This window comes from Vulpes vulpes, chromosome 5, assembly GCF_048418805.1.
Source record: "Vulpes vulpes isolate BD-2025 chromosome 5, VulVul3, whole genome shotgun sequence".
Taxonomy (NCBI): domain Eukaryota; kingdom Metazoa; phylum Chordata; class Mammalia; order Carnivora; family Canidae; genus Vulpes; species Vulpes vulpes.
Window position 1 is genome coordinate 29,754,573 of NC_132784.1, and position 13,825 is coordinate 29,768,397.

Sequence of the window (13,825 nt, forward strand, 5' to 3'; positions counted from 1 at the left end):
ACGTCGACAGAGGTAAGACCGCCTAGCCTCTTGCCTCTTCCCGCAAATTGCTTTGACAACCAGGATTCTTAGGATAGTTCATGCCTTATCCTTGATAAGAAAACAGAAGCGATGGTAGGTAGGTGCCAAAGTGCTTTTCAAAACAATACTGCGTTAGAATATGATTGGATTGTTCCTCAAATTTATGTAGGCCAAAGTAAAACAGTAATTTCCTGAATTTCTAGATTACTGACCAACAAATAGCCAGTATTATGCTATGTACTTTCATCAGGTCATTTTAAAATCCATACATTAATTTTATAAAAGGATTTTTTACATGTCACTATCAGGAGCTCACTGTGAATGTATTATCTTCAAATGGCTATTTAACCACACAGTACACTACATTTTACATATAATGTACACTTAATCTCTGGGAATAATAAGTTATTTATAAATAATGCATAGGTCAACACACTCTAAAGCAGGGAGGGAAAGACGAGTAATAGCATTGTCGTCTGTGTGCCACACACCATCCAGGACGTTGTGCTCTTGGGTCGCACGTGTACCCAAGTTTTCAGTGTATTCCTAAAATTCCCTTTTCGATGTTGAGTTCACCTCTATTTCAAAAAGTACTTGACACCTCAGTTTCTTGATTTGGCTTTACTTCCACTCTGAAACTGATCAAGATGGAAAAGTGACAACGTTCACACATGGAAATCACCAATCTGCTGTTCTACACATTTTAACCCTCTTTCTAAAAGTAAGGAAAAAATCAAATCAAATCAAAACAAGGAATATTAGGATGAATGTTTGGCTTACGTGAGCACTAGAGATAAATTTTATAAGATCAGTTATTCAAAAGATAGTTTTCTCTTCATGTTAGAAAAAATTTTTAGAAATCCTGGGTATCGTACTTAACTCTAGCTAACCAACTTTAAGACGTGTATCCTTTTGAAAACTATATTAATAGGAAAACACTTTTTATAAGCAGTAAAATAAGAATGTTCCAGTGACTACCTGTCCTGACACCTAGTCTTGTTAAAACTTTCATTTGCAGGGCATTTTCGTGTTTGGTTTACAGTCAGCGCAGAGTGGGCAAGCTCACAAAAAGTTTGAGCTATGGATACTAAAAAAAAAAAAAAAAAAAAAGATCAAAGAATGAGAAAAACGATGACTTCTTTGTTTTGGGGTGCACTGAGACCCCAGTAATTTTTTCCTCATGTGTATGGTGCTCCTTATGATTCGTCTTGTATTTTGCCTTTCTGATACCCATCAGGACTGCTGCTCTAACTTCCACTCTTTACCTTGCCCAAATCTCCGTGTACAGAATGCTTTATGATCAACTGCCATAGGACTGATGGATTAACCAGTGTTCGGCTTTACTCGGAGTCTATGCCCTGCACAGCTCTTGTATGTATCTTAGATGCTAGGAAGTTTTTAGCATGTGAAGTGTGACTCTTGTTTGAATGTTTATTACAGGTACCTTGTGAATTCCAGAACAGAGACTGTGCCTCAAAATGGTTGGGCCCATGAACCTGCACTATCTTTCATGGTGATGTTTTGAAAAATACAATCAGGAAAAAAGCCCAACAAGTTTGGAATTTAAAATAGAATCCTCTATCATGAAATTTAAAAAGAACCTCTCTTCCTCCTTTCCTCAATCCTAAAGTAACAGCTACATTTACGTAACATGCAGGTGGGTAGGGAAAAAAAAACCCTGGCCGGGTGAGAAGTTCAAGTGGAATTAAAGTGATTACTACTTAAAAAAAAAAAAAGCTTCTCCACAAGTATTTTCCAGTTTCTCTTTTTTACCTTTTTAAAACATTACTTTTTAGAAACATTTGGTATAATGTGCATAAAATTATTTACCGATTTATGGGCAAAATGATACAAGTAGCATCTTAATTGAACATCATTTACCTCAGATATTCAACCAGCAGTACATTTTTTATGCAGTCTCAATCCACATCCTATTTGTTACCTCTCAGAATATTGGTAAGCAATTATTTTAGCTTTACTCTGTATTTCTTGTCAGTGTTTTGGGCACAGGTTGTTGTACTACTGTCAAATTGTACTTGCTATTTTTTTCTGCAAGTATTTAACAAAAAGCTAAAAAAAAAAAAAGCCCCATAAAACCCCACCTTGAATAAGTGATTGTTAAATATTGTACAATAAAATGTATGCTATCCCCATTCCACCCCCGAGTTAAATAAAAAAATGAATATGGTATGATGTTTATGCAGTTTTTCTTTAGCTGTACATACAATTTTTTTAATAATAAATTTATTTTTCTTAAAGAGGGAACAGCAGCTTTATCGTTCATGGCAAGGCTCACACCTTGACACCGGCAAGAATGGGGACAGTGGTGAGAGAAGGCAAGCTGGTCGAGGCTGGGGTTCCCCCTTCAGTGTCTAAGCAGACAGCTTGCCCCACGAAGGCTATTAGTCCTGCCAGTTCCAGGAAACCAGAGGCTGGTGCGCGTTAGTTACCTCGTGTTCCTACGAAACTGAAAACCCTGGCTTAGAGAGTAGTCATCACAGATACAAATTCTATTTCCTAAGGATGGTAACTAATTTACTGACTCAATGGAAGAATTCTGGTATTTGCACTTAGGGGAAGAGTAACTGTTGAGGAAGCTGCCGTCCATTTACATTTTTAATGTTGCTAAGGCTTTTGTTTATCTTGTGGCTTTCAAAGGAGAGTCCTGGATGGAAAGCCCCCATCCCCGCGGTGCGGTGGGAGCAGTGTCACAATTCACACCAGGGCGATTCTCAGTACTTTTTTAGGGTAAACATGAAGGAAAGAACATTTAGGTAACGGTAGTTTGAAAGACCTGCACCGGGATCCCTGGGTGGCACAGCGGTTTGGCGCCTGCCTTTGGCCCAGGGCGCGATCCTGGAGACCCGGGATCGAATCCCACGTCGGGCTCCCGGTGCATGGGGCCTGCTTCTCCCTCTGCCTGTGTCTCTGCCTCTCTCTCTCTCTCACTGTGTGCCTATCATAAAAAAAAAAAAAAAAAAAAAAAAAAAAGAAAGACCTGCACCGCCTTCTAAACCAAGTGAACACGCAAACTATGGTGGAGCGTGCGCTGAATCTCTACCAAAGACTGAAATGGTCTCCCGCAGCATGTCCTGCACAGCAGGTTCTCGGGGGAGTTAATACACAGCATATACTCAACACAGACATTAGGACCAGCCAGTTTTAATTCCCCAGAGCCATTCAGATGCGTGTATGCGCGAACCGGAGGTGTTCTGAGGAAGCTCCTGCTTCAGCAAGGGTACTCGGAGGGGTCCCATCCGCCAGGCCTACTGAAGCCTCTAGCACTTCCTCACCTGTTTTTCCATCTGATGACTCATGGAGCTCCTGTGGGTTGTGTTATTTAAAAGGCCACTCCTCCTCTAATACATGAAGAAAACATTCCCTAAGCCCTATTTATTCTTCAAAGCTTTTTACTAGGGCTTTTCAAATTTATTTTTTTATTGATGGTTTAAAGCAATTTAAGAGATGGACCTTAAATTTTAAGTGCATCTCAGCTTCTTTGTATTATGGAATATATAAAGGGGAACATCAACATTGCTCCTCGCCTCAAAAAATGCCTTTGTAATATAGGCACATACTTTATTTATTTGTATGACCTTTGCTAACCTCTTTTTTTTCTAATTTAAGAACTGTTTCACTCATGAAAACCCACGCTGCCCCACGCTGCTACTTAAAGTTTTACAATCTGTATACTGGCTGTTGACAGATCTTCTGTAGGATCTTCTGTAGGTCTTCCGTAACCAGGAAGGCAGATGAGAGCTTTCAGCCTTTTAGTGGCATCTTAAGCTAGTAATTTGCAATCTTAAAATCAAGTTCTTTAGATGCTTTCACAGTGAGTGCCTTTAAGGCAGATAGTACTTCCCTAAAATAGTTCAGGAAACTTTTTTTAAAGGGAAAACTTTAGCTCGAGTAAAATCCTTGCTTCTAGTTAAGAGTGATGCTACCATCAATCTTGGCAAAATACCCCCTAAAAATCTGTAGACTATTGCACAGAACCAGTATGCCAGCCTTACCTTTACTGAGACACTGCTGAAAAGTAAATGACAGTGATCTGAAGACTTAGAGGCGGGGAAGGAACAGCTATGTCTGCAAAAAAAAAGGTTGAACTGAAGAGCTACATTTACACACAGAAATATTACAGTCCATTCTACACCTGATACTTCTTGAAAAGCAGATAAATCATTTCTTAGGGCGTACTTTAAAAAATACATGGCAAGAGCCCATTAATGAATTTTAGCTCTTGATAGTAGGGCTTTGGTGTCAGTCAAATCTGAGTTGAATTTCAGGGTCTGTCAATCATTCCCTACCTGTGTGAATCCGAACACTGCCACTACTATGTTAGTTTTCTCAACTGTAAAATAATAGTCCCTGAGTATCACAGCGTGTTTGACAGTTAAAAGGATTATGAACTACACAAGGATACGGATTGTCTTTTGTAAACCTTCCATGAAAATAGGCAATAAAATATTCTTGAACAAATGAAGTCACTACCACTTAGCAAATGTTTATTAAATTGCACTTTAAACAGATACCTGAATGAGTTCCTGCCTGAACTCCTGAATCTGTAAGGTGACCACTTCCACATTCCCTTTAGGGATTTAATTTTTGATACAAATGAGTTTAGTTAATAGTGCCAAACACTTCACATTAATTGCAGGAATATTTTTCCAGGAATTTCCTAAAGTCCCCGTTAAAAAGACAAATTTTGTTCTTTTGGGACTGTGACAGGCCCAAGAATTTGCCTTTTAAAAAATTCTACAAGGCATTCTTCTATAGACAATATGAATAAGTACCACCTTTTGAAAAGAAGCCTGGAAGAAACTCATATTCGAACTTTTCACCTTTTTCTTCCATGTGAACTACCTTCGGGCCAAACTGTTCAGTCTTCTGAACTAGAAGACCTGGGTCTGGGATAGAATCCAAATTTTCCATGGATAGAGAAAAAAAAAAAAATGCAGCACCTCCCAATGGACCAAAAGATTACTCAGTACACCTCAACTCTTCCCATTGTTTCTTTACTGCTTTAGGATTTGTAAGAGCACTTGGCTGCTGGGTTGAAACGAACTCTTCAAATATACTACATAAATACTTGACAAGTATTAAATAAACATATGGTTCATTCCCTAAAACAGTCACATTTATTTCTTTGAACTGCTACTTACAAGATAATCTAACTCACTGGAATGGTAAGTAACTGCTCATGACTCAAAGGCAAGACAAAGCCCAGATACTACATGTGTAACAGTCCCCATAAATACAAAAATACAGGTTTATAAACATAAGAAAATGTAGTAACATATCTTGTTAAAGGACAATAGCTTTGAGTTCCTTAGAAAAGTATGCCTGAAACTTCATAACTGAAGCCACTGGTTATATTCATAACCAGCTTAGTGAAGATGTTGCCCACTGCCTAACATCTGTAGGACAGTTGGGGTATTTCTGCAAAGCATTCATAATTTGAGTATTATCCAAAAGGAGTTTCATCAGCTGGTACTCTCTCTGTGTATTTACCGAAGTCCTTTCCATGGGCTTTATTAATTCTAATTGTTGTAAGTGTTCAAAAGCCTGAAAGATGAAAGAAATAGTTAAGGTTGAATAGAGGAAGTAAATAACGTTAATCTAGGGAACAATGAGGGTTGTGGTCAACTGTAGAACAGAGTGCCAGGAAACAAAACTTAATAGAAATTAGCAGGGCTCAAAAACAACTCTCATCAACCTCATAAAAACTTCATCTATCAGGTGAAGGAGTGTCAATATACAATTATCTGTCTTTGCACTGTTGAATGTGAACAGGGCAAACTCTAATTCAGTCTGCACAATATAGTTTTTCTTCCAAAGCTCATTCTGTATCTAACACCTGCTAGTTCTGAAGTTAAAGGAAGGGCTTCTTCTAGCTCTCTCTATGAAAACCTAACATCTGGTAAGACTAGTCAATTTTTAACTACTTAGGTCATTCAAATTTCCATTTACATTCTCTTTTTAGTTTTGTAAGATGTTGCTGTGTAGAAGTTTAACATAGATGAAAAAAAAGCCAGAGGCAGGAATGATACCTAGCAGTACACCATGCCTGTTCAGCTGATCCTATAAATGGTTCAGCAGAGTGGTATGGGCACGAAGGAAAGACAGGTTCCTTTCTCCCTAAGAAGTCTGAAGCACGTGCCACACAACCTGTCAAAACAGCCTTCTCTTCCATCTCTCTCCCCAAAAGAGCTGTTTACTGTTTCCTCTTACCTCTAATATTCATCTATTATGTCTTTTCCAACCCTGATTGTTGTTTTAGGTATTTTATCAGAGTATGAAAACAAACCATTAAGTCAGGAAATAATAACCATTAAATACTGACAAAATGAAATAGATTCTGGAGCTTTTAATCCTTACAACCACATTGTAAAAACAACAACAACAACAACAACAACAACAACAACAAAAAAAACAAAAAACAAACACAAAAACTTTGGAATTTATTCTTTATGTATCATAAAAAGTCTTCTGATGAAAAGAGAAATAACTCAGACACTACTTGTTTCTGAAAATGAGAAAACACTGGAAGCTGCAGGTATTATTGGAGCTGAATAAAACAGTTTTAAAGTATTTCTAGGGAGGAAAATACTTTATTTAAAATTAAGATATGAGCAGGTACAAATCACAAGAATTTAAATGTTCATGTAACCCTTTGTACTAATACAACCTCCACAAACTATGACTATCAGATAGTCATGGACATTAGGAAGGGGAAAAAAAAAACAACCTCCAGTAGGCTACATTCTTTCCCTGTTGTTCTGAAGAAATGGTAATTGCCTTGTACTCACATTTTTTTGTTGGTATAAAAAATACAAGTCTGATCACTAAGACATATAAAGAATGATAAAGGACTTATGGGGCCAGTTTTAAAAAGAAAGAAAGAAAGAAAGAAAAGAAAAAAGAAAAGAAAAGAAAAAGAAGAAAAGAAAAAAGGGAGGGATGAAAGGAAAGAAGATGCTTTCCCCCATAAAGTCCTCTAGAACTGCACTGTCCAGTAAGGGAACCACAGATGGCTACTGCTTTTTGTGGAACTTGGTTTTTTATTTTATTTAAGTTTATCATTAATTTTAATTTAAAATCTGATACTCGAGTCAATTAGAAAATTTTAAGTTAGTTTGGAACAATTTCAGAATGTAAATCTTTCTCAGCTACAAATTTTATGAAATCTAAAGAGGAAGTATTTCCAATGAATATTTATTTATTTATTTATTTATTTTTTAAAAGAACTTTATTTTTTTTAATTTATTTATGATAGGCACACAGTGAGAGAGAAAGGCAGAGACATAGGCAGAGGGAGAAGCAGGCTCCATGCACCGGGAGCCCGACGTGGGATTTGATCCCGGGTCTCCAGGACTGCTGCGCCACCCAGGGATCCCCTCCCATGAATATTTAATAAATTAAGATGCGTGTTAAGTGTAAACACATGTAAAAAATCTTATCTATCTTAAAAAATAGAAGATAAAATATTTCATTAATAATTTTCTGTACTGATTATAGATTAAAATATTTTTGGTATATTAGGTTAAGTAAAATTTGTCATTAAACTTAATTTAATTTTTTTTTACTTTTTTTGTTGGTACTAGAAAACCCAAAATTACGTTATGTGGCTCACATATTTCTAGTGGACAATTGTATGTTCTAATGAAATTTCTCAAGTTTTAAAACTCATGACTTAACTAACCCCTAATAACACTTTGTATGTCCTCACTAGTCTATGATATTTTACTCTAGTTTCTTAATGGCTAATACCTGCATTTTTGTCTTTTTACTGCTAAGATTATAAAGCCAACCTCTGAGTTGTAAAGGGACAGAATTTTATCCATGCAGTGTAATGTCTAGGTCTTTGCAGCATGCAGGGCCGGAAACAGACAGTAGAGGGCAGTATACTTCCACACACTGGGAACAACTGGCCTCTTCAGATTATTCAAAGATTTCATTTTGAGGTAATTTTTGTCTGCTATGCAAAAAGATTTCTAAGATAAACACCTAATGTTACAAAATTAATAAGCGTGCAACTATGACATATACAACCAAACTGGATGTAAAAATATACCTGTATGTAGAAAAAGAACAGTGTAACTTAAGTCTTACCTTCATGACAACAGGTTTTTCAAAATTATAAACAGAATGGGCCTTCCTTTGAACAAACTTCTGAAATTCTGGACAGAAAGCAATACCAACATTAACACCCTCAAATAAGCAGTGAGGTACAGTCAGAAAGAAACCACCGAAGTCCCATCTCACCGTTATAGACCATTTGAAAATTAAAGGGTTCCTCTTCATAGATGTCATTTAAATGTTTCATTGCAATTATAAGACAGATTTCCAAGACTGAAAGACCTAGAGTAAAAAGAAAACAAATTATGAGTTTTATATTAACTTACTAATTCATAAGATTGAAAGAACTGTCCTCCAAATAGAATGACAGAGTCAAAGACAATGGTTTTGAGGGATGGCAGGAGATCAAGACCTTCCCCAGGTTCAATTGCGTTTCAATCACTCTAACTTATACAATCTTAAGCAAACTGTTCAAGCTTCCTGCGTTTGTGTAGCTTACAAATAAGAGCAAACCAAGAAGCATAAAGCTTACAGAGATGTTTTAAGGATGAGAGAATATTATCAAGCACTTATCATATGTCCCATAATAAACATAAACTGAAACTATCATTATGTACTTCATTTTTAATTTTTTGTTTGAGTGACAGAGAAAGAAAGACAGAGAGAGAAGTAGATTCCCCACTGAGCAGAGGGCCCAAAGCGGGGCTCTATTCCAGGACTCTGGGATCATGACCTGAGACGAAGGCATATGCACTGAGCCACCCTGGTGACCCTACCATTATGAACTTTAAATCACATAGGGTCCTTGATTATTCAGAGAAACCCTAAACATGTAGAAATTATATCTAAATTTTTTTTCCTGGAGAGAAGAAAATTTGTTCTATCCTTTAAAGGAATAGTGAACGCTTCAATGCCAATGCTCTTTAGCAGAACTTGATGCAATGTGAATGCCTGCAATACAAGTCTTAGCTGGATATCCAGTGTAGCAAGGGCGGCAGAGTATCAAGTTTCTTTCACTTGGTTTTTTATTTTTAAGGTTTTATTTTAAGAATAAAATAAACTCATTTGAGAGTCAGAGAGATCACAGAGAGAGAGAGGTTGAGAAGCAGACTCGTTGCCGAACAACTGATGTAGGGCTTGATTGCATGACCCTGAGATCATGATTTTTTTTTTTTTTTTTTTAATTTATTTACGATAGTCACAGAGAGAGAGAGAGGCAGAGACACAGGCGGAGGGAGAAGCAGGCTCCATGTACCGGGAGCCCGATGTGGGATTCGATCCCGGGTCTCCAGGATCGCGCCCTGGGCCAAAGGCAGGCGCCAAACCGCTGCACCACCCAGGGATCCCGAGATCATGATTTGAGTGGAAGGCAGACACCTAACCAACTGAACCACCCAGGCGCCTCAAGTTTCTTTCACTTTAAATGTGAGTGATGATACCTTTTGCAGGGCTGAGTTAAAGGCTCTATGAGTATAAAAGTATTCTGTGTTATATTTAAGTATAGTTTTGAAAGAACTCCATTAACGTAGACTTACAAAAAAAACTAATTAAGCAGGTTTCTCACCATGTACAATATTTGCTTTAGAGTCCATGCTGCACAACTGGTTTGCCTCCATCAGATCTGCTGCAGTCATAAATGGGTGTGATGTTGTTACACGATTTAAAGCGAGCATCTAGGGAAATGTGGATCAGAAAAACACAGGTTTATTAGGCATTCTGGAGATACTGCTGAATTACTGAAAATTTAATTTGGAGTCTATTCTTATGGGAGAATTAGTATCAATGCTTGGGAAAGGTATTCTCATACTTGGCTCTATTAAAATATAGTATTTTAATACATATGCTATATAACTCTATAAATGTAAAGCATAAAAAAAAGTTCTTGCTGCTCTCTATCTCTTCCCACTTATATATTTAATTCACAATTTCTCAAAAGAAAAACATTTAGAAAAGAGTAGGGCAAGAAGAGGTCCAAAATAGGTTAAGAACGCTATTAAAAGGTTATTTTGATTTCATGGGGAAAATGGAGCAGGGAAGTACCCTGAGCTCACCTCCTCATGGATACACCAAAGCTGCAATTACATATAAAGCAACTCTGAGAATGCCCTGAAAAGTAGCAGCTGAAGATTTTGTTTTTTGTTTTTGTTTGGTTTGGGGTTTTTGCAGCTAAAGATACTTTTAAAAGCCACACTGAGAAGGGTAAAAGAAGCAGAGATGTGGTTGGGGTAGGAACTCAAATACCCAGTGCAGTGACCCACAAGCAGGAGGTGTGGAAATCCTTCCTGAGGAGTGAGGGGTTCAAACCCCATATTGGGCACCCTCTGCCATGGGTATCCGCACAGAAATATGAGTCTCCATAATGTCTGGCTTTGAAAATCAGTGGGGCTTCATTCTGGCAGAGCCAGAGGATGATAGGAAATGGAGACTCCATTCTTACAGGGCCCACACACAATTTCAATTGCTCAGAGGCAGCAGTTTGAAAAACGTCTGGGCCACATATGAAGGTATACTGACTAATATAAAGTATACGTAATGCTGGAGAGACAGGGATCTATAGGAGCTTTCTTTGGGAATGAAAGTGCTAGCAGTACTATTTTTCTTGTTTTTCTTCAGCGAAGCTAGTTACATGCTTCCAAGAGCCAGTTGTGACACTATCCATCAACCTGGTTACACCACTATCCACGCCAGGGCCATCCCCCTGTGGAACTGCACCATCAGAATCACCCACCCAGCTAAGTTCCCCTTCTAAATGAGTCCTACCCAAGGGAAGGGGAGCCAACCCCACCCACTAGCAAGCACACAAGTGTCATGGAGAGATCTCACAATGAGCCACATGGGGGCTGCCCAACCCACCTGCCCTCAGCAGCTGCAGCTGGGTCTCTCAGCCACCTGGGCTGGGGCCAGCTCTACACACTGGTGTGTCTGTAGTAGTTGTGGTGAGGCACTGCAGCCCAGTGACAAGAGAGAAGTGCAAGTAGCCAACATGAAACAGCCCTGAAGCTCCAGGGTCTAATGACCAGAAAGGATTGTACGTCTGGGCTCCAGAGAATGACTTCTATATAAGGCCACTACTTTTAAGACCAGCAGACACAGCTACCTAATATAAGCAAACACAAAGATTCAGATAAAATGAGACAGAAGAGTATGTTCCAAATGAAAAATGATGAAACCTCAGAAAAAGAATAATAGAGTTATTTAAGCAATCTACCTGATAAAGATGTCAAAATAATGGTCATAAAGATGATTACCACACTTGGGAAACAAGTGGATGAACTTAGTGAGATGAGAACTTCAACAAAGAGCTAAGAAACATAGAAAGGAATCAATCATAGCTGAAGAATATAATAATTTGAAGTGAACAACAGATTAAAAGATGCAGAAGAATGGATGAGCAATCTGAAGACAAGGTAATGGAACCCAAGTTGTACAGCACAGAGGAGGAATAGGAGTTTAAATATCAGAATATGTGAAGGGATCATGAAGACAATATCGACCATACATTCACCTCTAGTAGTCCCAGAAGGAGAAGGAGGAGAGTAAGGGGCAGAAAACTTATTTGAAGAGAGACACCTAGGTGGCTCAGAGGCTGAGTGTCTGCCTTCGGCCCAGAGAGTGATCCTGGGATCGGGGGATCAAGTCCCATATCAGGCTCCCTGCAAGGAGCCTGCTTCTCCTTCTGCCTTCTCTGCCTCTTTCTCTGTGTATCTCATGAATAAATAAATAAAATCTTAAAAAAAGAAAAGAAAACTTATTTCTTATTTGAAGAAATGATAGCTGAAAACGTCCCTAATCTGGGAAAGGAAACAAGACATCCAGGGCCAGGAAGTAGAGAAAGCCATAGAGAAGAGTAATCCAAGGAGGTCTAATATATAATATTCAAACAAAATACATAATATTCAAAGTGTTGAAAGGAAAAAACCTACAACCAATAATATACTACATAGCAAAATTACTATTCAGAATTGGAGAGAAAAAAAGTTTCCAAGATACAGGAATTCATCATCATTGAACCAGCCTTACAAGAAATAAGAAATGGTAAAGGCACTTCTTTAAGCAAAAATGAAAAGGCCCTAAGAGGAAGTAAAAAAAAATTATGAATGACAAAATTTCACTGGTAAATTGGTTAGCCCAGTAAGGGGCTTGAACACACAACCCTGAGATTGAGATCTGAGCCAAGATTAAGAGCTGGATGATTAAAAAACTGAGCCACCCAGGCGCCCCTAAAATGCTTTTGAATTTAAGCAACTACCAACTTATAACCACAAACCAAAAACTTTTTTTTTTTTTTAATTTTTTTTAATTTTTATTTATGATAGTCACAGACAGAGAGAGAGAGGCAGAGACACAGGCAGAGGGAGAAGCAGGCTCCATGCACCGGGAGCCCGATGTGGGATTCGATCCCGGGTCTCCAGGATCGCGCCCTGGGCCAAAGGCAGGCGCCAAACCGTTGCGCCACCCAGGGATCCCCAAACCAAAAACTTAAAACAGATACACAAAAAATAAAGAGAAAGGAATCCAAACATAATACTAAAGAAAATCATATAATCACAAGGGAAGAGAGCAAGAGAAGAAGGGAACAGAAAAGAACTATAAAGACAACTGAAAACAATGAAATGGCAGTAAGTGCATACATGCCAATAAGCACTTTTAATGTCAATGGATTAAGTGCACCAATCAAAAGGCATAGGGATGCTGAACAGATTAAGAAAAACAAGAACCATCTATATGCTGCCTATACAAGATTCACTTCAGACCTAAGAATACACACACAATGAAAGTGAAGGGACAGAAAAAGATATTCCATGCAAATAGATACAAACATACAAACAAAAGGCCAGGATAATGATGCTTGTATCAAATAAAACAGACCTTAAAAAAAACAAAGACTGTGCTAAGACACAAAGAACAACATCATGTAATGATAAAGGGATCAATCCAGTAAGAGAATATAACTGTAAATATATATGCACCCAACACCGAAGCACCTGAACATATAAAGCAAATATTAACAGACACAAAGAGAGAAACTGAATGTAATACTATAATTTTATATGTTAATTATAATTTAACACCTCACTTACATCAATGCACAGATCATCCAGTCAGAAAATCAATTAAGGAAACACTGGCCTTAAAAACACACTAGCCAGGGTGGCTCAGTGGTTGAGCATCTGCCTTTGGCTCAGGGCGTGATCCCAGAGGACCAAGTCCCACACTGGGCTCCCTGTGATGAACCTGCCTCTCTGTGTCTTTCACAACAAATAAATAAAATCTAAAAACAACAACAAAAAATACATTAGCCAGATGGATTCAGCAGATACATACAGATCATTCCATCCAAAACCAGCATAAAACACCAAACACGTTCTTTTTAAGTGCACGTGGAACATTCTCCAGGACAAGTTACATTAGGCCAGAAAACAAGTCTCAATAAATTTAATAAGACTGAAATCATATCAAGCATCTTTTCCGAGCACAATGGTATGAAACAGGAAATCAATCACAAGAAAAAAACCTAGAAAAACCACAAACATGTGGAAACCAAATAACATACTACTAAACAACCAATGAGTCAAGAAAGAAATCAGAGATAACAGAAAAATACATGGAGACAAATGAGAAGGGAAACAGTGCTCCAAAATCTTTGGGCCAGAGCAAAAGCAGTCTGAGGAGGAAGTTGATATGACTGAAACAGGCCTACCTAAAGAAATAAGAGAAACCTCAA

General features: G+C 38.0%; 1 protein-coding gene across 16 annotated transcripts in view; it reads right to left on the bottom strand.

Annotated features, from left to right (window-relative positions):
- Positions 1 to 4,505: 4,505 nt before the first annotated feature.
- ORC4 (origin recognition complex subunit 4) overlaps positions 4,506 to 13,825 on the bottom strand; it is an 85,991-nt gene continuing 76,671 nt past the window's right edge. For all 16 annotated transcript variants that reach the window (XM_072757724.1, XM_072757719.1, XM_026008004.2 and 13 more), the window contains 4 exons: positions 9,665 to 9,773; positions 8,287 to 8,382; positions 8,134 to 8,201; positions 4,506 to 5,586 (listed from right to left, as the gene is read on the bottom strand). In XM_072757724.1, the coding sequence (XP_072613825.1) occupies positions 5,398 to 5,586; positions 8,134 to 8,201; positions 8,287 to 8,382; positions 9,665 to 9,773 (462 nt within the window). In that variant the 3' untranslated portion in view covers positions 4,506 to 5,397. The remainder of the gene's footprint in view (positions 5,587 to 8,133; positions 8,202 to 8,286; positions 8,383 to 9,664; positions 9,774 to 13,825) is intronic.